This window comes from Amblyomma mixtum, chromosome 2 (assembly GCF_055824585.1).
Source record: "Amblyomma mixtum isolate Tamu chromosome 2, ASM5582458v1, whole genome shotgun sequence".
NCBI lineage: Eukaryota > Metazoa > Arthropoda > Arachnida > Ixodida > Ixodidae > Amblyomma > Amblyomma mixtum.
In genome coordinates, this window is record NC_143013.1 from 220163857 (window position 1) to 220184671 (window position 20815).

Consider the following 20815-nt stretch of genomic DNA (forward strand, 5'->3'; position numbering starts at 1 on the left):
TGGCGGAGCTTGCACAGGGTATGGTTAACTGAAGAGATATGCGAGTGGTCTTTGTCCTGCTGTGGGCATAGTCAGGCTGATCAAAGTGGTGATGAAATTTTCTCATCAGATTATAGACAGCATAGGATGGATAGTGTGTGACCGCTCTCCTCAAAAATTGACACAAGAAATTTTGTATTTTTTTATTTATTCATTTGTTTCAAGTCTCCTCATGGCCCATGCCAGGGTATTAGAGAGGGGAGTGAGAACAATTCTGAACAGGTTTTTCCATTAATAATGAACTCGTGTAGATTAAAATACTGCAACATCATTACGCAGTGTTAAGGGTCAATGAAAATATTCTTTACACATTGGTATATAAAGTATGCGCGGTGCTATAAAGATATTAAAGTGATAAACAAAACGATACAAGCAGTGGTGTCACAAGGTTCGAGTTTTTTAGAAACCAATGAACAACAATACAATTGGCAAGAACAAGGAACCAACGACAATACAATAGCAAAAACCATGTACAACTGGCATCAAGAATAATAAAGATAACGCTTCAACATGAAAAGCCGGCTCCATCGCTATGCAGGATTACAGTGTGAAGAAAAATAAAAAGAATAATCTAGTTAACTGCAAAGTGTCCCTGAACTGTTTTTGAATTCTTCAATGTTGTTAGTAGTAACGAAAGTATAGGATATTTTTTAACTTTATTCAAATTAAATCGAGTTCAACGTAACTTTACATCGTTGCTGGTGGAAGCCCTATGCGATCACTGCGGACAGGGGCTTGGCTATGGTGCTATTAACTCGGGAGTTCCTGCTTCAGGCTGAAGCAGTGTCCTTTAGACATTATCAGGAAAACCTAATACCTACCGATCGCACTCCCCCCCCCCCAAAAAAAAAAAAAAAAAACAGACCTTTTTGTAGTACTGCTGTAAATGTGCGCCATTTATAATACGAAAGCTCTATTGCGAAGGACATTATATTTTAAGATGTGCACAACCAAAGCATTTCCTTATTCATACACGATTGTGTTTCGCATTACAGCGGTAAATTTTCTTGCCCACAGTATGGCATGGGTCCGCATGTAACGCTAACTATTCCATCCTGGGCGGGCCTAGTGTACACATCTGAGCGCGGTAGTATTGCCTGTTTAACGATATGCTGTGGCGCCGAACGGGCCATCTATTCTTTTCAGTATGTAGCATCATGCTTAGCAATTACAGGTCTTCTATGCAATTGTATCGGATTGAAACAAAATCAGCAGGTAACTGAATTTGTGCAGCCCGTGCCAAAATTGCATGTTTATGATACATATTGGAGGTACATAATTTGCTGCAAATTTGCTGGCTCAAATCATATCGCGAATATAATTCAAGTGTAGTAAAACTGGCCACATAGATCCTTAATCGCATATTAACTCTTAAGTGCGTGCTAAAGCACACTATTACACACTGGTCTAAAATGCATCTAAAGGCATGCTTTCAAAAGTTTTTAGTCTACCATTATTTTAAGTTAATTTCAAAGAGCGCTAATCACCTAAATGAGATAATATTGCCGAATATTACGATTCGCATAAGCAGTGCGTGCAATTTGCGGCCGATTTCTCAAAAGTGGCCTCACTGAGAGAAAATTTAATACTGGCCACCTTAGGCGTCTCAACTGGTTGTATAAACATAATCTCTCTTTTTGACGCCCTCGCCTCAGTTTCTGGTGCATGCCCGTCAAGGATGAATGGTACGGAATTTTTTTTGGATTGCGAACAATACGGAAGGGGCTCTTGGATAGTTCCCTGCGTTGGTAAGTTCTTTGAGCAATTGTCCTCTATAAATACGATGCCATGGACACAAACGCAGGACCGAGATCTCGCCTTTAGGTTTTGGAGTCCTAACGTACACTCGTCGCGGAACAGCAGCTCGCCGATAATGAATGTTAAAGTATTTAAGTCTATTTACCGGACGCCGCCTTTGCGAATGTGACCACAGCTTTTGGCTCTCCACCACAGGCCGGTGGGTAAACAGAGGGTTTTGGTTTCGCGAAACTATTCTGGAACTAACCATTGACGAGCTAAATATTCTGTTGTGGTTTCTCTTTAGAAGGCGTGAATACGTTGCGACGGTGCGACCGCCTGAGAGAGATTTTCGTAATGCTTTTATGGAGGGCAGCGTTAAGACATTCCTCCTCCGATGAATTTCTTTGCACAAAAGGTACTCGGATGATAGAGGATACCATACAGGTAGCCTCTCAAGCTTTCTCGATCGAAGTAGAAACATTGAAAAAGGGATCATTGTCAACCTAGAACTCCTCCCTTCCCCTGTACCTAATCTCCTAGATCTCGAAAAAATCCTGTAATAGTTAGCGATTCTTCTAGGCTGATTCGGAACCCGTGCACCGACGGCTTGCAGGAGCTCTTGATAAGTGGACGGCCACCAGTGCCAAGGCAAGCTTTCAGAGGGCCTTGTTGGCAGCCTGAAGGGTGATGAAGCTCTTAATCCGGGCTGTGGGAATCCTGGCCACACTCCTTGTTCTTCAGATCCTCCGATTTCATTATGTTCGATCCGCATTCTAGAGGGAATGTTCGTGAGGGAAGCTGGGAATGCTTGTCGAACAGCGGGAGGTGCTATTTCAGGAACTGGCTTTTCACGAATCTTTGGTAGTGTCAAAGCAGCGGGTGCACTTTGTGGTCTACTAGGTGCGAGTGCTGGAACTTCGGTTTTGGCTTCTACAACGGAGGAAGGTGCTATTTCGAGCACTGGTTTTACAGAAATTCTTGGCATTGTCACAGCATTGGGTGCACTTTGTGGCCTGCTAGGTGAGACTACTGGCACGTCGGTTTTCGCTTCTGGAACGGAGGAAGGTGCTATTTCGGGTACCGGCTCTTCGGGAATCCTTGGCGGTGCCATAGGAGTGGCTACACTTCCTGGTCGACTTGGTGGCAGTGCTGGCAATTCGGTTTTGGCTGGAACGGAGGGAGGTTCTATTTCGAGCACGGGCTTCTCAGGAATCTTTGGTGGTGCCATCGGAGAGGGTGCACTTTCTAGTCTACTGGAAGTGACCGCTGGTACTTCGGCTTTCGCTTCTGGAATGGAGGGAGGTGCCATTTCGGGCAAAGGCTTTTCAGGAATGTATCGTGGTGCCATAGGAGTGGTTTCACTTCCTGGTCTACTAGGTGGGACTGCTGGTGATTCGGTTTTGGCTTCTAGAACTGAGGGAGGTGCTACTTCAAGAACGGGCTTTTCAGGCATGTTTGGGGGTAACACAGGAGTGGTTGCACTTTCTGGTCTACTAAGGGGGACTGCTGGCACTTCGGTTTTCGCTTCTGGAATAGAGGGAGGTGCTATTTCGGGCACCGGCTTCTCAGGAGCCTTTGCTGGTGCCATAGGATTTGGTGCATTTTCTGGTCTACTAGGTGGGACTGATGGTACTTCGGCTTTCGCTTCTGGAACGGAGGGATGTGGTATTTCGAACACAGGCTTCTCGGGAATCTTTGGCGGTGCCATTGGAGTGGGTGCACTTACTGGAATACTAGGCGGGACTGCATGCACTTCGGTTGTCGCTTCTGGAATGGAGGGATGTGCTGTTTTACGCACAGGCTTCTCAGGAATATTTGGTGGTGCTATTTGAGTGGGTGCACTTTCCGGTGTACTAGGTGGGACTGCTGGCACTTCCGTTGTTTCTGGAACGTTGGGAGGTGCTTTTTCGGGCAAGGGCTTCTTAGGAATATTTGGTGGTGCTATTAGAGTGCGTACTCTTTCCGGTGTACTAAGTGGGAGTGCTGGTACTTCGGTTTTCGCTTCTGGAATGGAGGGATATGCTATTTCGGGCACAGGCTTCTCAGGAATCTTTGGCGGTGCCATTGGAGTGGCTGCACTTTCTGGTGTACTAGGTGGGACTACTGGCATTTCGGTTTTCGCTTCTGGAACAGAGGGGTGTGCTGTTTCCGGCACAGGCTTCTCAGGAATGTTTGGTGGTGCTATTAGAGTGGGTGCACTTTCCGGTGTACTAGGTGGGACTGCAGGCACTTCGTTTGTTGCTTTTGGAACGGAGGAAGGTGGCATTTCGGCCACCGGCTCTTCATGAATCTTTGGCGTTGCCATTGGAGTGTGTGAACTACTCTCTGAACTACTAGATGGGAGTGCAGGCACTTCGGTTGTCGCTCTTGGAACGGAAGCAGGGGCTATTTCGGCCAACGGCTTCTCAGGAATGTTTGGCGCTGCCATAGCAGTGGGTGCGTTTTGTGGTTTACTAGTTGGGAGTGCTGTTAATTCGGGTTTGCCTTCTGGGAAGGGCGGAGGTGCTATTGCAACCGCCGGTTTTTCAAAACTTTTTGACACTGTAGCAAGAGCAGGTGCACGTTGTGGTTTATTATGTGGCAGTGCTGGTAACTCTGTCCCCGTTTGTGGAAGAGCCGGAGGTGCTATTTTGGGCACTGGCTTTTCAGTAGTCTTTGGCGTTGTGACATTAGTGGATTCACTGTGTAGTTTATTAAGTTGGTCTGTTTTTAATTCGGATTTTCCATCTGGAACAGCGAAAGGTGCTAATCGGGTAGTTTCGCTTGTTTTCTTATGAGCTCTGTCCTGATGAACAGGTCCTATTGCCGGTGTCCTCTCCACGACAAGCACGTCTTCGCTTTGTTTTTGCCTCTTCCTATCTTCCACACCTTTTAGACTTTTTTTGATTGTTTTCTTGAGAATGTTTTCTGTTTCAGAAATCGAGCTGGCGTTCAATTTATGATGGGTTTTACTGGCAAAACTTGGCTTCGTATCATGCTTATTTCCCTCAGCCGCTTCTCGTAACTTTTTCCGTTGTGACGTAATGACATGTGGTTTCACGGTAACTCTAACAGGATTTGTTTGTTTTGAGCCCCGTATCCTAGAAGTACCATTTGCCCTGACTCCGAAGATGTTTCTTGAAGCTCCATGTGTGTCATTAATTTTTCTTTCTTCAAATGTCCTTTTTCTTGCTTCCCGTTCTGAATATCCGCGCAAGGGTTGCCTATCTACCTTCGTCGAAGCTCGCCTTGGTGTTTCGCCATGTTTGGAACGCGAAGAAGATCCTGATATATTATCAACTTTCGGCTTCCTATAAATTTCTGGTGTTGGTCCACTTGTACCTCTGTGGAAGGAGCCGAACGCCCCTGGTGTTCCAGAATTTTTCAGTTCTTTTTTTCTGTCTTTCTGTTCGTCAAGCCGTAGCGCGTCTTTCATGCGATCTGTGGCGTTCTGAAACCGCTCTTTCAAAAACGAGGCAACTGTCGCGGCCGCTGTCGTTACTTTTTCCGCCAGCTCCTCTCGCCTTCGGTGGCGTTCCTCTCTCTTTTCCGCTAAGTACTCCCGTAGGCGCCCCCGCTTACGTTCGCGCCTTTCTCTGGATTCTAGAATTCTTGTTCTAAGAATCGCATGCTTATTTCGCTTTTTGTGACTTGATCTTGATCCGTGTTTTTTTCTTTTGTTTTTGTTTCTGCGACTCCTGGAGGAGCTCTCTTCCGACGACGAGTCTTCGAAACTTTCTAATAGTCTTTTTTCGCGTTCGGGTTTGGAAAGTAGGCTTTCAGGTGTCTGCCTCTTGAATTTGCGCATAGTTCCTGCGGCAGGGAGCGAAAAACAGCATGGAACAACAATTTCAGTCACGTGTGCTTCTAAATTAATAAGTACTGCTAATGAAGGTGCAATATACATGAGACTAGACATAGGACCAGGAGCATGCACAACTGTACTTATTCTTATTACGATCAAAAAGCCGCATATTAAGCATGAATTCAAGAAATGTTCGCTCTAACGATATTGGAACATGTAGTTTCACATAGCACCGTTATTTTTATAATTATGCGGAAACGCAGAAAAGGGGAAAAAAACCTCTTCAAGTAATAAACCGAAAATGTCGCTCTTAGACACAGATAATGATTTTTGTGCGAGAGGTACGTCTTTCTCCTGGCTGGTGTAAGCATAGGTAGTGAAGAGTTGGCTAACAGAAAGTTAACACACTTTCACTCGTTTTTAAAGGCTTTCTTGCATAATTATAAGCCATTCTTTCACACTTTAAAGGTGCATAAATACCGAAGATCTTAACACCGGCAAATGCAGTTTTACACTTAATACTTTCGTGTACTTCTGCCATCAGCCACATCCGTAAAACTGCGACGAAGCTCTAGGGTCATCGTGTATTCTGGCTGTCAGAGGTCCCGAACCGCGACTGTCAAAAAGTGAGTCAGCGGATTCTACGATTAGTACCAGTCGCCGTAAATATATTGCAGCAAATTACATCGTCCCTTCCAAAGGTGTTCATATAGAATGGATGTAAGAAAGGTGAGGGCTTCCACAGAAACTTAGCAGTTAAAGAAATATTCGTCGCCCTGCTCCAAGGTTCGAACCCGGGAACACCACTTTAACGGAACAGTCGCTCTACCAGCTGAGATAACCGGGGCCTTCAGCATGTGTTAGGGCGAGAGCGAATTGATCTATAACTTTAAATGGGAACAGCGTTGGTCAAATGTTTAGGGGAATCCCCCAATGTGGAGTAGATTTGTAATAAGGGAATAATTACTCATTGGCATCCACCCAAGCGCAGCCATGTGACAACAAAGAAAACCTATACAACTGTCTTAGAGAAACCCATAGGTGTTGCCAAAGTCCGTGAACTGACGATATCAAGAAAATGCCCTGCTGCGCGCAAGCATTGATCATCGCGGCAATGCCTATTACGTATACCAATAAGTTATCGCGACAATCGAATTAGGTTCAAAGGCGTGGGTGCCAAGGGAATCATTCACTCAGAAATTGCCCTCTAGAAGCACCTCTTCGACCACAAAATTCTTCAACTCGGCGCTATCCATACAGATATCCCTAGGCCTCTAGATGACAGAAAGTATGGTCCATGGTCCCATGTCACGCATACATTTACTAGCAGCAGTAACTTGAACTTTTGCATTGCTTCTGTGCTTTCAAAAAATATCTTTCGTGACGATGTAGCCCACAAAGCGCCCTCGGAATTCGAATATATTTCTTGCGATATGATAAATTGTGTCTTACAGCCCCTTTTAGGCTTCGAATATATCTTCAGTGCTGCCAACCAAATTCACCTGCACCACGTTCCGTACTGCATCAATGACAATTGGCTGAGTCCCTTCCAAACGTAGCAAAATCAACTAACTCATGTACTTTAATTTTTCTGAGATAAGAACTTGGACATTTCAGGGGGAAGAGTGAAAAAACAACCAGTTGAAAAATGCTGCTTATACCTCGAAAAGTTGTTCCTAAGTTACCCTATGTATTTTATACTTTTTCAGTTACTGATAAGTCTTTTCTCTTGCATGTAATAGGCTTACTTGAGTGCGAATGCCTTCTGATGCGGCGAAGTACTTGTTGAATTTCATTGAAGTCCTGCTGATTGTTGTACACCTCGTCATTGGAACTGATTGTATAACATCTGCCATTAAAACAAATACCTCGTCCACGTGCCTACGTAGAGAAATAAAATAGCAATTTGAAACGTTTCTAGAATACATTCATGTCTCCACAGAATATTTTGTAAAATATAAATGCAAAGGAAGGCGCATTCTGGCAGTTTCTTCTCCTATGAGGCTTGCACTTTCTAGCAAGGAGTGCTTTTGATGCGATATGAAATCACCTATGAATGCTTCTCCTAAAAAACCGTAATTCATTATGTAAGCATCGTTCTGCAGTCCCAGCAGAGTGCATAGGCGTAGCCTCGATGGTATAGAATGATCGCAGCGTGAGAAAGAACCCAATGAACGGTGACCTACCTGGCGCACAGAACCGTGTTATTGCATAGCCGTGATCGAGCATCAAAATGGCATTAGCATTAGAGAAAAGCGTTCTGTGCTAATGTTCATGTATACTTGCTGACGAGCGACATGACTTCACATTAACAAGACTTGACGAGGTTACAGATCATTTCTTAAATTTTCACTAATATTTTATATAGTTAGTTCACCTTGCAAGATGATACAGAGTTGAGTTTCCGAAACATCAAAGCGAAAATAAAAAAAGAACTGTTTTTACAACTTCCGGTCAAGCCATGCCAACAATACCGTATAACAATAAATGAATACATGCATGTTCGCATACGGGCTGTGTTCGACGAGCATATACTAGTTCTTGTTTTGTACTTGTCGGCTCCTTTGTTACCCAATCCAATACGCCGCTGTTGTTCTTAAATTCATATACGAGAGATTCGTTTCAAACAGGGCGACTAATATAAAAGTTTAGTTAGGAACTCCTAATAACGCTTCGATATAAATTCTCTTCACGCCGATCGACAATGCACAATTCTGTATGTTTTACTAGCTATATATACGCTGCACAATACCTCTTGGTTGCGCATGAATTATTGCCGAAAAGAAGCATTGTTTTACGGATAGTGGAATGAATGAAGAATAGTTCCGCGACTGCTCTAGACTAAAACCCAACTCTTTCCCAAGTCAATGTGGTTGGCCGAAACGTAAGATCGACTAAAATAGTTTCTGGCTTTAACAGAGTAAACACTGCCGAAGACAATAAAATAAAACGGAAGTACGCTCTACTTCCACATAAGTATAAAATTTGAACACCGAGAATTAAGACTATGCAACAAAACGGGAGGTACTGCAAAGGACCACACTGATAAAGTGCTGCGGGCTGGTAGGGAAGACGGATGAGGAGTTTTGGTAAGGCCACTTGACGTAAAATATGTGCCCACAAGGATTATAATCACCGGGGCTATATACCGCACACTGTACTATATAGCAAGCATTGCACAAATCGATACTGGAAGTAGCGTAATTTACGCTAGTGCACTCATATTCAGGCCTCTCGCTTCGGAAGGTTCACTGCACTTCATAGTAAACAAGCACAAAACGTGTTGCTTGACTGCCAGAAACGTACCCAGCAGGGGCTGCCGTCTTCTTCTCGTTGCATCATTGTGTATGCCCTATGATTTCTTGAGTACTGTATGCATGGATAGTAGCAGGGTGTCCTTCTGGTGGACTGAAAAGATTCGCGTTATTCAATTTGGCTTTAGTTCTTTGGCAGAAAGGTAGTGCGCGTTGTTAAAAAAAGAACGAATTAACAGAAACCGCTACGACACAGAGGAATGCTGAAAAGCATATGAAAAATGCGGGAACCGCGAGGTTAATTTTAAATGTACATATATTGAGAGCTGCTTGCTGTTTTCCTGAGTATTGGTATACCATGGATACATACCTAAACTAAAGCGCTTCACATTGCGCCGCGTTAACTGTTTGATAGCATTGACAATTTAAATTTCCACCAATAAGACGCGAAAAACTTCATTGTAAATCTTAACCAGCTGTGTGGCTAATGGGTCTTTTGCACCAGCAACGCCGCGAAGGTCAGAGTGGACTAGGGAATGCCATTTCCCGCATGCTGTGCTCAGAAAGCAGCACCGCGACTCAGGAGGCTCAAACTAACCCATGAAAAAACTTAGCTGCTCTGCCCCATGGAAAAAAAAAATTTACTCTGCTCGTCATCGAAAGTTCATATAAGCAGAAAAATCACTACGGGAAAGGCAATCATCCTATTTGTTAGCATTGAAAACTTATCTTTCTAAATAGTCAAAGTAACTAAGCACGGTGCGTTCACTCGGCTCTGTATTTTCAAGAAGAGACCTCCTAGACTGCAAAAACCGGGTCTGAAAGGGAGAGGTTGCGCGCGGATAGAGAAAATAGCGCACCAACTGCTCCGCTATAGAAACTAAGCCTGCTCTTGTGCACAGTTTCGCACAATGAAAGCTGCACTGAGGCATCTTATGTAATAATATAGGCAGTGTAAACTTTAAGTATGAACATCATCTTTGGGTTTTCGGCGAGCTGGTCATGAACAGAGTTTCTAGGATTCTGAAGTGTGGGCCCATACGCCTATTTCGAAGATGTTTCGGTGTATTTCTCAAAACTCCAAAAGGCATTTGTTCTCTTAGCAAGCATTTTACTTAATAACAGTGTGTGTGTGGTGGCTGGCCCAAGCAAAAACTTCCTTTATTAAGAAAAGAGAAGAATTAAATAATTTGTTATGCAGACTGGTAGACAAGTTACTTCGGGGGACAGAGGCACTTATGTCCCTCCATATAAAGCTTTGCCGTGGGCAGTCAAAATGGTTGATAGTTAACGCCTGTCTCTATCCCTCCTTTGTCTCGTCCTATCGTTACGCAGTTTCACTTTTTGCGCTATTCAGCAATCTCCACTTTCCGCTTTATTTTACAAGAACATTGAGCCACATTTACCCGGAATAATGCATTTTCAAGGGTACAGAAGGAATAAATCTTACCACAGCCTGCGGCCATATCCGTTGACAAGCCTCCTGGCGCAGTTCAAACTGTCTTGATCCATGACAACTAGCTAAATTATAAAAGCAGAGAGGAAAAAGTCGAATAGTAAGCAGAAACGGCAAGATTTTTAGCTTTCGCTTTTGCATGTGACTGTCGCATCTGGTTAGAAAAAAAAGAGGTCTCTAATTTCTCTGCACATATGAAGCGAAGTTAGAGGACCTTGCTGGACACTCCTGCATGTCACATCTGTTTTTGACTAACCAACACCTCCAACGTCAGAAGCTGCCTTGCGAAATAAAGATTTTTTCAGTGTTCTGGTCGTGTCTAAGGTGCCGAAGTTATTACGTCACGTCCACGCTGGAATAAAAAAACAAAAATAGAAATCGGTTAAAAGTTTAAGCTTGGAAATTTTACCTCCCCACCTATTCCTAAAAGGCTGGTGTGGTGCTAACGTAGCTAAACTAAACTGACTATACGTGCGAAAGCATGTGTTTAGGCTGGTTGGCTAATGGTTTTGCTCTGCTGGTTTGTCGGCACAACTGGCTACTCTTTTTAAGCTCTGATCAAGGTCAAGCTGATCGGATCTGTTTTCGCGCCGCAGGGGAAGTTGATGACGGCGATGTGCAGCGCAGAACGCAAGAGTGTGTTGCAGTTTAACACGAGGCTTGGTCGGCTACGGCGATAGCACAGTGTCCATGTGCAGTGGCCAGCGAAGCTCATCTGTTTGCGCCACCACGAGTTCCAAACCCAGTCGTGGAGTATTTTCTTTCTTCATGGACTGTTGCTATGCTAGGTTTTGCCAATGTCACCTTTCAGGTCAGGTTCTCCGCAAACTCGGTGAGCCGGTTAGATCTTGTAATATAGTGCGTACTCACACTGAAAACAGAAACTAGGCGCAGTCTAAATTAGCACCAAGAATGAAAAGGTCACTGCGCGTGTTAGGGCTTCACGTACTAGTAGGAATAACTTCATAACTCAGTTCTCAATCGTCGTGGTATCTAGTACGACCAGAAATCACATCGTAAGCATCTTTCCCAAAGTCTCCAATAGTGGCTTGCCAGCCACAGGATCAGCGCGTGTCCTGTTTGTTCCACCGTGATAGACTGGAATGCCGGCGGTGGTATTTTGCGTCTTGCTCTCGAGCCTTTTCTTGATTTTAACAGTGGGTACCGACGCCTAGAACGGCTTACTCAGAAGCCTTCGGATGCATGGCGTCAAGCTGGTCTCGGATGTCGACGATAGCATTCTATAAGCATTCCGTCAGGCCTTTGATATCTCGATGGCGCACAATTGTCCTAGGATTATTGATCGAGTCGTAACTATGGCTTGCGTAACCTCCGCCCTGAATGATGTTCCCCTGTCTGTGATAAGGACTTCGGAGGCACCACGCCGAAGTAAGGTGTTTTCGACGAACGATGCCACCTTTGCTACACTACCTGAGGGTACGGTGTTCTCTTTAGCGTAAAGGGAGAGCTGCCACTTTTATCCACTTTTTACTGGACATAAAACTTGGAAAGGGAAGTAGGTTCATGCCTATTTGCTGATAACGTCTCGTTGGTGGTATAATTGGGTGCAGGAATCTAATTTGATTTTCTGGCGGCGTTGTCCAGTGTTGAGAGTCTTGACAGACATTCCCATTGCGTGCTTCGTTCGCTGACAGACGATTCCGGCAATATTTGTTCTGACTTCTAAGGAGCTTGCCAGGGAATCATAGGCGACGCTAAGTTTGGTCTTCGTGAGGAGCTTGTAGAAAGAAATTTTATAATGTCTTGTCAAGGGTTTGTAGTGAGGGAAGGCCCAAAAATGAAAAGGCAGGAAGAATAATTAGGCGATGACCGCTTTCTGATCCGACACGTCGGGTGGGGGACAGTGTACATAGCGGCCATTTCGTTGTGAGGAAGGAGGACGCGTAGTGAGTGTCTTGGTCTGCAGCTAGAGCTTATAAGCAGAGCGCCTTTGTGGCTTTCTTCTCGGACGGTGATAAGGGCCAAGAGCCTAGGATGTGTGCTTTCGTTAACGAACGAGAATTTAATAGCCGGAATGCTGCATGCGGATGCGACAGGAAAGTGGATGGTTTTTAGCTGGGGATTTTTAATGTGTTCGCGTTAGCATTGCCATGATAAACATTGTTTTTTGAGGATAGAAAATGGCGCAGTAAATGTCTCACATCTCGGTGGATACCCCAACTGCGCCGTAAGTGAAGGGATAAAGGCGAATAATGGTCTTTTGCGTTTCGCTCCATTGAAACGCGGCCGATGGAGGCGAAACGCGAAAGACGCCCGCGTGCTGTGCGATGTCAGTGCGCGTTAAAGATCCCCGGGCGGTCGAAATTAATCCGCAGAAGTTCACTACGGCCCCTCTTTCTTGCTTTATTCTTTGACTCCCTCCTTTATCCCTTCCCTTACGGGGCGGTCATCGGAAATTGATTGTGAGAAAAGGAAAGGCTCAGTAACTACCTGAATTCTTGGTGCATATTTCAACCGTGCTGTGAAGGAAGGAATGGAGGTGGGAATGAAAGAGGAAATAGCGGAAAAGATGCCGAAGTGGGATCATTTCGGCCACCTGGGGATCTTCATTGCGCACTTACATCGCACAGCACAAGGGCACGTTTTGCGTTTTGCCCGAATTTAAACGCAGTCGCCGCAGCCAGGATCGAACCCGGGAACTTCTGCTCCGTAGCCGAGTGCTCTAACCACTGAGTCATCAGAAAAAAATAAAGGTGGTTCCGAAAATCTGTTTTAAGGAAAGGAAAAACGAAATGATTCTCACTTCTTTGTTGAAACCAACTTCTCCGTGGAGATGAGCGAAATGAAGAATATGGTTGAGCTTTAAGGCTCTAACATTATTATGATCATTATGTGTAAATTCCAACGCCTGTGACGGTATGTAGACTTAATGTAGAGAGTGAAAACCTCATGGCCACCTCAGAAATGAAAAAAATTGATGGCTACTAGAGCTCTGACATGAGCTAAGTCAACATGAAAACAAATTAGTTGCCAAATAAAAACTTTGATTGCGAGTGGTGTGAGCGAATTCGGTTCATCAATAGAAATAAGCCCCCCAATCGGAGTCTGAATGCAGACACGTACCACTCCACATTAATCACATCGATCGTCTGCGGCTAACGCTTCACGAAGACATTATTCGGCAAGCGCAAGGAGGGAAATCTTCCGTTGGATGTCATGTTCGAAGAGATTTTTTCTTCAGGATGCTAAAAAATAACAGAGTATATTTACTACAGCCAAATCAGTCTGAAAGCATGGATTAGTGCTACGTAGGCGGCGACGATGAGCGTCCAGTGCGGCGGGACAGAGAGCTCCCGCTTCTAGGACATACAATCGACGCTTTTGCTAGGATCCAACTTTCCGGATTAACGCTTTTGCATTAAAATTTGCCGCAGGTCGTGGTTCATCCGTTTCTCGTGCGCGACTTCGGTGAGAGTTCCCAGAAAGGCTTGGTCGTCGTCTTCTTTCGGTGTGGTGTCAGCTTGCAATTGCAGTTCACGCACCCTGAATCATGCACCACGCTAGCGTCGAGCTATTGCATCTTGCAAGGTCCAGTGAGCGAGGCGGCATTATCGGTTCCTCACGTTTTCATACCAGCACAACGCGTGATGGTCGCTGACAGCCTTGATTGATGATCAGTACATGTAGATAACAAATTTCAACCTAGAACAGGAGGTAGTGAACACGTCTTTTCCCTAGTCGGATAGTTGGCCCCTACCCTCGAAAGACAACTGCTCGCGTAGATGATGACTTTTTCTAGTCATTCTATTCTGAACAATTGTTTTGGGAAAAGTGTTACGGCATGCTGAGCACCCTGCTTGGACCTGTACAAGATGTGTTAGTACTAAATAAATAAACAAAATAAAAAGTGAAATAAACCTGACATAACTAACGTCACGCAATGCGACGTTGGCCCGTATGGCCTATAATGGCAATATAGCACGATCAATGGAGTGAGCAAAAGTTTTCAAGGCTTCGATACTTTCACCGATGTTTCTTGAAGAACACTGTTATACTTAAAGAACACTGTTTTAAAACGAATAATAACATGAGCGAGCGAGATACAGTATGTGCTTTTTGAAATTGAATTGTACTTGTTTCCCTACAAAGCGCAGTTCATAACAGCGTTGTTAAGCAGACGGTAGCTTTTGTTGTTGAAATTATATAACAAAACAGCTTCAAACTTACCAAGTACGATTTCAAGTTGTTCTTAAATAGCTTGTAAAGTTTTTTTTACGCGCTAAAGCTGCGCTCTGTGCGAAGAGGTACGCTAGGGTAGAAAGCCCGGGAATGATAGGGATGAATTCTTTATAGAAGATGAAATATTCAGTCCGAAGTTCTTCTGGTATTTACCCTCATCGAAATTCTCCCACCTTGTGGCACCGTAACAACCCAGCCATCGCGGCGGATGCGCGTCCATGTTGAGCAATCTATTAGGTAACAGGGAAAGGCAGGTTAGTTGTGGTTCAAACTGCTATGCATATTGTAACCGCGCGAACGACAAGGGACGAATAACGCTCCGTCTTGTCTACTTCTTTCTTTGCCCCTTGTCGTTCGTGGTTGCAATACGCATACAATCTAATAGGAGCCTTCTAAGAATGTACTGTGCTAGCTAATATTTACCATTCATTCCAATGGGAAAGCTGATACTTTTTTCTTCTAATTGTACTTGAAATAACTTAGATGAAATTACGACGACTTGCCTGTTATCCAAGTGAGGGCGGCAAAAAAATATGGCAAAAATGTCGAAGACTTCACAGCAATGTTCATACCGTGCATGTCGCTATTGTCTCACTGAGAAAGGAGGGATGCATAGGAGGACGACAACAATCTGCTACAACTGACATTGAGAGGAGACCTTTCTTTGAACATGCGTGGGACAGGTAAGCATTGTTTCACTGCAGCTGAGCTCCTCGAATAAGAATAGCAGTGCCTGTACATGTTACAAAGGCATGTCTCTTGTCTCTCGTTCGGAGGAACGGTTATACCTTGTACCTTATGCTCCAGTAGGTTTGACGAACATAAAATTTCCTCATTGTGAATGCGATTAAAGTTTCTACGTCATTCTACCTCTGTATGGTCGCTTAGCAAGAAATGCGTGAGCTTGCACAAGATAACCTTAGATCCCAGCTACTTTATTCACGTAGACGATATCTTCTACGGCTTTAGTATCAGTTGTCTTACTGGCGCTTTTGCCAGAGGATATGTTCTTAACATTCCTTACAGAAACCGAGCGAAATCCTGCCCCATTTTGTATACAGTAATTCCTACATTGTGACTTACAGCCCACAATCAATCATAGTGGCGCAATACTTTGAAGTGATGTAATTTTTTTCCGTTCGATTCATGGCCTGATAACACCCACTCTGTGCGTAGGGCATTGTGCTTGTTATAGAATAAAAGATGGCTCTTGTGCGCAGCAAGCAAACTGAAGCCGCCTATGCTCCTGAGGCTGTTACATATTCGCATGAATACGAAAGCCAATGCTACATGAGACCACTGTCGTAGTTTTCTCGAGAGTTTACACAACGGAAAAAAACTGAGGTCAGAAATTGAGCGAAATCATGTCACAATTTGTGCAATGCACTCAGGTGTAATGGGAAAATTTAATTACAGCTTAGGGTATCATACACAAAACAAAATAAAGATGCTATGCCCCCGAAAAGATGGCTGATGGTTTAGAATTGCTAAGGACGAAATATTGTGTGAAAGCACACTTGTTTGCAGGTGCACAGCACCGCCGCGTACCTTAAAACAAGATTGAGGTGTCCGCTGATCAAGGGAGGTCGTTATGCGCGTCCTCAACGTTTTCATCATTGATGCCAATTTACCCAATGTACTGTGGTGGCCTATGCTCCAGTGCCGCGTTTCTGCAGCAATGTTGTCAACGCCAAAGAATATCGCTCTAGCCCCCTCTTTCTGCCAGAGCTTTGCCCACGCCAACACGTGCAGCGCCTATCTGACTGTCACTGCTGGCACATAGCTCAAACTGTGATTACTAGTTTGATAGTAGTATTAGTTGATGAAGAAGGCGACGGGCAATGTCCAATGCTATAGTGTGTTTAACATGAGGCGTGATCGGCTGCGGCGATAGCCTAGTGCTATCACTCAGTGGCCAGCGAAGCTGACCTGTTCGTGCCACGCCGCCACGGGTTCGAATTCTATTGGCGCATATTTATTCTATTTATTTATTTCGCTTCTCATAAAGTCGCAAACATCGCGAGATCTTGCCTGGGGTTTACCCACACGAATAGTGCTTTCTCACTAATATCATAGACGTTTACTGCAAATTGTTTCATACACGATGCCTTACGGTGGCCCCGCACTGCGAGGCAGAATAGCCAGCGGGGGCGAAGTGAGGCTATTACCTTCATCTACGAATGAGGCTTTTGTCAGTGATTTTGAGATGTGACACCAGTCATCCTTGCAGCGCTGGCTTTCTCAGCGTCATTCTGGCCTTTTGCGCTGGCTACCACGTCCGTATCGAACAGTACGCATCGTGTCTTGGGCGACATTCGTCGTCGTCAAGTGCAGCGCCTTCAACCACGATTACGTGATCATGCTGCGTAGACAGCCCTTGCACCACGCCTCGTGTCAGCTCCGTCGTCGTCAGTTCACGGAGTCTCGCAAAGCGCAGTGCGAAAGTGGGAAAACCGCTCGGGGAAGAAGGGCCGTCTGCACCCGTTCCATAGCGCCTAACACAGGAGCGCGAGGCGAAACCGCGGCCTCTGGATGCACCGCAAATACGCGACAGCCGTCGTAACTCTAAGATGCGAGCTCGGCACTTGGCGCAGAAGCGCGGGGCGCGCCAACCCCGTAGTGCGGGCTCAGAAAGCGGCTGAGAGACGCCAGACGCAGCAACTCCCTGCAGTTCCAGCTTTAGTACGAGCTCGGGAAGCTCTAATTGCTGTACTAGCTGACATCTTAGAGTGGTAGCCTACTCAACGCAAAAGTCGCTCACCATTTCCTGCCTGACTTGACCTGGTTTAACCTTGAAAAGCACAGCACGGCAACAGATTGACAAATTGACCTTGGCCGATTTGGGCCTAAACTGATATCGAACCATAATTGACCATGCCCTACACGATGACGACCTCTAAGTTTGCCCGGGTCATTTCCAAAATTTGCCCCGGGCTACCTCCAAAATTTGACCATGGCCAATTTGGAACAAGTTAGGTACCTTTTGAATTCTGAAAGACCTTTTGTCAAAGGTGGTCAAATCTCTCTTCAGTGGTGTCCTAAAACTTTCACGCCTTGCTGCAGTCTTGGTGTCCCGAAATGGCGCAGTTTGCTACTTCTTGCCCATAGCCTTTTCTTGACGAAGCGTTTAAGTGAGCAGAGCAATGCCAAAGAAAAATTTGCATGCTTTGGTCAAAATGTCACCAGAGCTGACCACTATTTTTTTTGTCTGGTCCCCTGAAGCTGCTTAAAAGGAAGACATTTTATGCGGGATATCAAGTTATATTTGCATGCTGATCAATAGCAGCGACTTAACTTTGGTATTCAATTATTTTGCGCAATAGCAATGCCTCTCATTTGACACTTAAATCAGGCCAAGACTGGCTGCCATTCGAACAGTTGCGATCAGATCTTTTGGAAGCGACGCACTATTAGAGCTTCTAGGTAATGAAATGGCGAGAAAGCCGAGGACATACTGCCCAGTACAGAAACCACCTGTCGCGTACGCGTCTTCCCTAGTCTGAGGCTCCTGAAAACATTTTTCACGATCTAACAACAAACAAAAGGCAAAAAGCATTGTTTAGTTAGGCTGTCAACTTGGTACAAGATCAAAATCCTTGACACAAAACAAACTCATCCAGAAAAAGAGGGCTACGGAATTCGAGATTTTTTTTATACATTCTCGTTGAGATCACAAGGAACAACCCGTCGTCCACGAAAGCTTTGTGTAGCCATCATTACAGCACTTAGTATGAACGAAACCAGGAAGACTTACTGTGTTAGGATGTTATTGCAAATAACAGCGCCTTTCAGTCGTTTAGAACGATAAAGCAATGTGTTTTTCGCGCAGGTTATTGCAAGGGACATTGGCGGTCGGCGCGATTTACAGGAGCTGCGATGAGACACTCTTTTTACTATGATGCGATGGCGGAAAACGTTGGAATTTGCTTTACCCCGCTGGGTCACCTACTGCTATTCCGCGGGTACACACAGCTATAATCGGAGAAAAGACAGCTGGTTTAAGCAGGTCAATATTGTAACATATAAAAGACGCCCACGTGTAAGAAATAAACTGTAGAAGGACGGCAGATTGGGCTAGTTGGTGTTGATTCATACTGGTGGTTCATGGCTTTGGAGCAAGCACTGTACACAATATGACCGCGCTGGTTCCAGCATCATAGTCGGCAGTCCGGAAACTGGGAGCCAATACTTCGGGAAAATTAAAAATATTGCGCAAGTAAGCGCTTTCTTAGAGACCATTTCGCGCCTGGGTAAAAAAATTGCCTGTGGTTTAGTTCTGGTTCAGCTGGTATGACGCGATAGCTACAGCTGGCCGAGTGGAACTCGCTCAGTCGAATTGCTAAGTCAGTCCTTTCGGCGCTCCGTTTCGCTGCCCGTTTCATCTTCGTCCGTGGACGTGCATTCACTCTCTCCCTACTCTCCACTCTTCCACACTCGGTTTCGGCACGCCGCCAGCAGCTTCTCCGCACCACGTGACCAACCACGTGACCAGCCACGGCACCGTCACGCTGAAGGCTCAAAATGTTAGCGTAATGTAGGCGCGCGGACCGCACACCAGCTGCGTGTTCGGACGTTAATCCGCGCATGCGCATAACTGACGAGGCGGGCGGCGTCTGCTCCGCGGTCGGCGCAGCGGCTAGGCGCGCGGCGCGCATACCAGCTGCAGGCTATGACGTCACTCCGCGCATGCGCACAGTTGGCGGAGAGATGGTGCCGCGGCTCAGCGCGCAGCGCGCTGACCTCGTGAAGGGGCTGGCGTAGTATAGCTGTCGCTACAAAAGGAATTTTATTGTTTTTTCGAGTTTACGGTAAACGGGCAAGTCGACCGTTCTTACGCCAGCGCGATCAACGGAGCGTTCGTCATCGTATCAGACATTAACGCACGACTTGCAACTGCAAGTTTGTTTATTTATAAATATATAAACAAATAACTAAATAATGCAGGCTGTCGTCACAAGAGAAAAGAGCAGACAGCGGCTGTATTCTACAATTTTCTGCGGGGTTTTTTTTCTCTTTTGTACTCCTTGCGCGTCTTAGATATCATCTAGCCGAGCCTTCGTTCATCCACGCTTCCCGATGTGTTTACATATCTGCAAGGTTCAGCTGGAAGTAAAATGGGGTCCTCGCTGCTCCGTGGGCAGGTTGTGAAGCTACGAGATCATTATCCGAGGAAGTTTAGCGCCTGTGTTCCGTGTGTATTGACAGTTACGTGCGCGGTATTAGAGGCTTGACCAGACAACAAGCGCTGTGAAAATTGAGAAGAGACTTCTCCGTATACTACAGTGCTCATAGAGGTCAAGTATATCAGCGGCGAATCTTGAAAGCCGGCAAGCAGCTACAGCTCTCCGTAAGCGGTGATGGTAAAGCGGCGGCCGCGAGTTCTTCACTTGATGCCATAAACCAGCGGCGTTTAATTATGCAGTCAAACTTTATCACGAGTAGTAAAGAAATTTTGCACATTTGTCGCCGAGGTGCACCAGGTTGAATATTATATCGAGAGTCGGAAGGTGCTTCGTTGATATCCTGCAGGAGCTTTCGTTTTCTTGCCGTTTTTTTTAACTGTTAAAAGCTTTTTCATATATGTGTGAACTGTTTTATGGTTCAGTAATTTTATTCCAGTTTTTTTTCTCCTGCAACGAGCACTTCCTGGTACAAAGCGTCCCAGTATGCCGCTGCAGTTCTGCTTGGGCCAATAATCATGCATACGGCTCTAGGGATTGGACCCCAGCGGCATTGGTTTTTTCAACAGAGCAAGCGCTTAAAAAAATATCTACTGCACCGGCATGAATGCACCAGAGAAGTGGAATAAGCCCATTTCTGCATTAAAGCGTTCCACATGAAGTATAGCATTATCTTTGTCTAGATAGTTTCTCTCATACGAATACTCTGTGGCAAAAAAAGTGAGCCGAACTTACCCGTTTCGCAGGTACCTAAAGCAGCTGCTAATATCTAAAACACGTTTTTAGTTGATGTGTGGACCTCTAATGCGATGCCGCCAAATACTATCTGCATATTCTGCAGTTGCTTATTATTGTGCCTATATGTTTCTTGGATTGCGCTTGGAAAAAGCGCAATGCTTACTCTTCATGGTGCTATCTACAATGTAATGATCGTAGTACAGTTCGCAGACGCAGCGAAGTGCCTCGTTTTTCTGGGAACAAGAACTTGCCGACATGTGCCGCGCCTACAAGGCATAGCACATTGTCTTTGATTTTTATTTCATGAATTTCAAGCGGTAGTTATATGCATGCTTTCTCACACTATAAAAGCTGTCGGCGTTACTTCGCTATTCTTGTGAACTCCATCGTTGTCGTGCTGGCCCAGAGTATATTCTTCGCATCT

At 45.2% G+C, this 20815-nt stretch overlaps 1 protein-coding gene across 1 annotated transcript; it reads right to left on the reverse strand.

Annotated features, from left to right (window-relative positions):
* Positions 1-1711: 1711 nt before the first annotated feature.
* LOC149362632 (uncharacterized) lies at positions 1712-8902 on the reverse strand. Its single transcript, XM_089568348.1, has 5 exons — positions 8870-8902; positions 7312-7444; positions 4312-5571; positions 3458-3960; positions 1712-3340 (listed from the first exon to the last, which is right to left on the reverse strand). The coding sequence occupies exons 1-5, from the start codon at positions 8900-8902 to the stop codon at positions 1712-1714; spliced, it is 3558 nt and encodes a 1185-aa protein (XP_089424474.1).
* Between the last annotated feature and the right edge of the window lie 11913 nt (positions 8903-20815).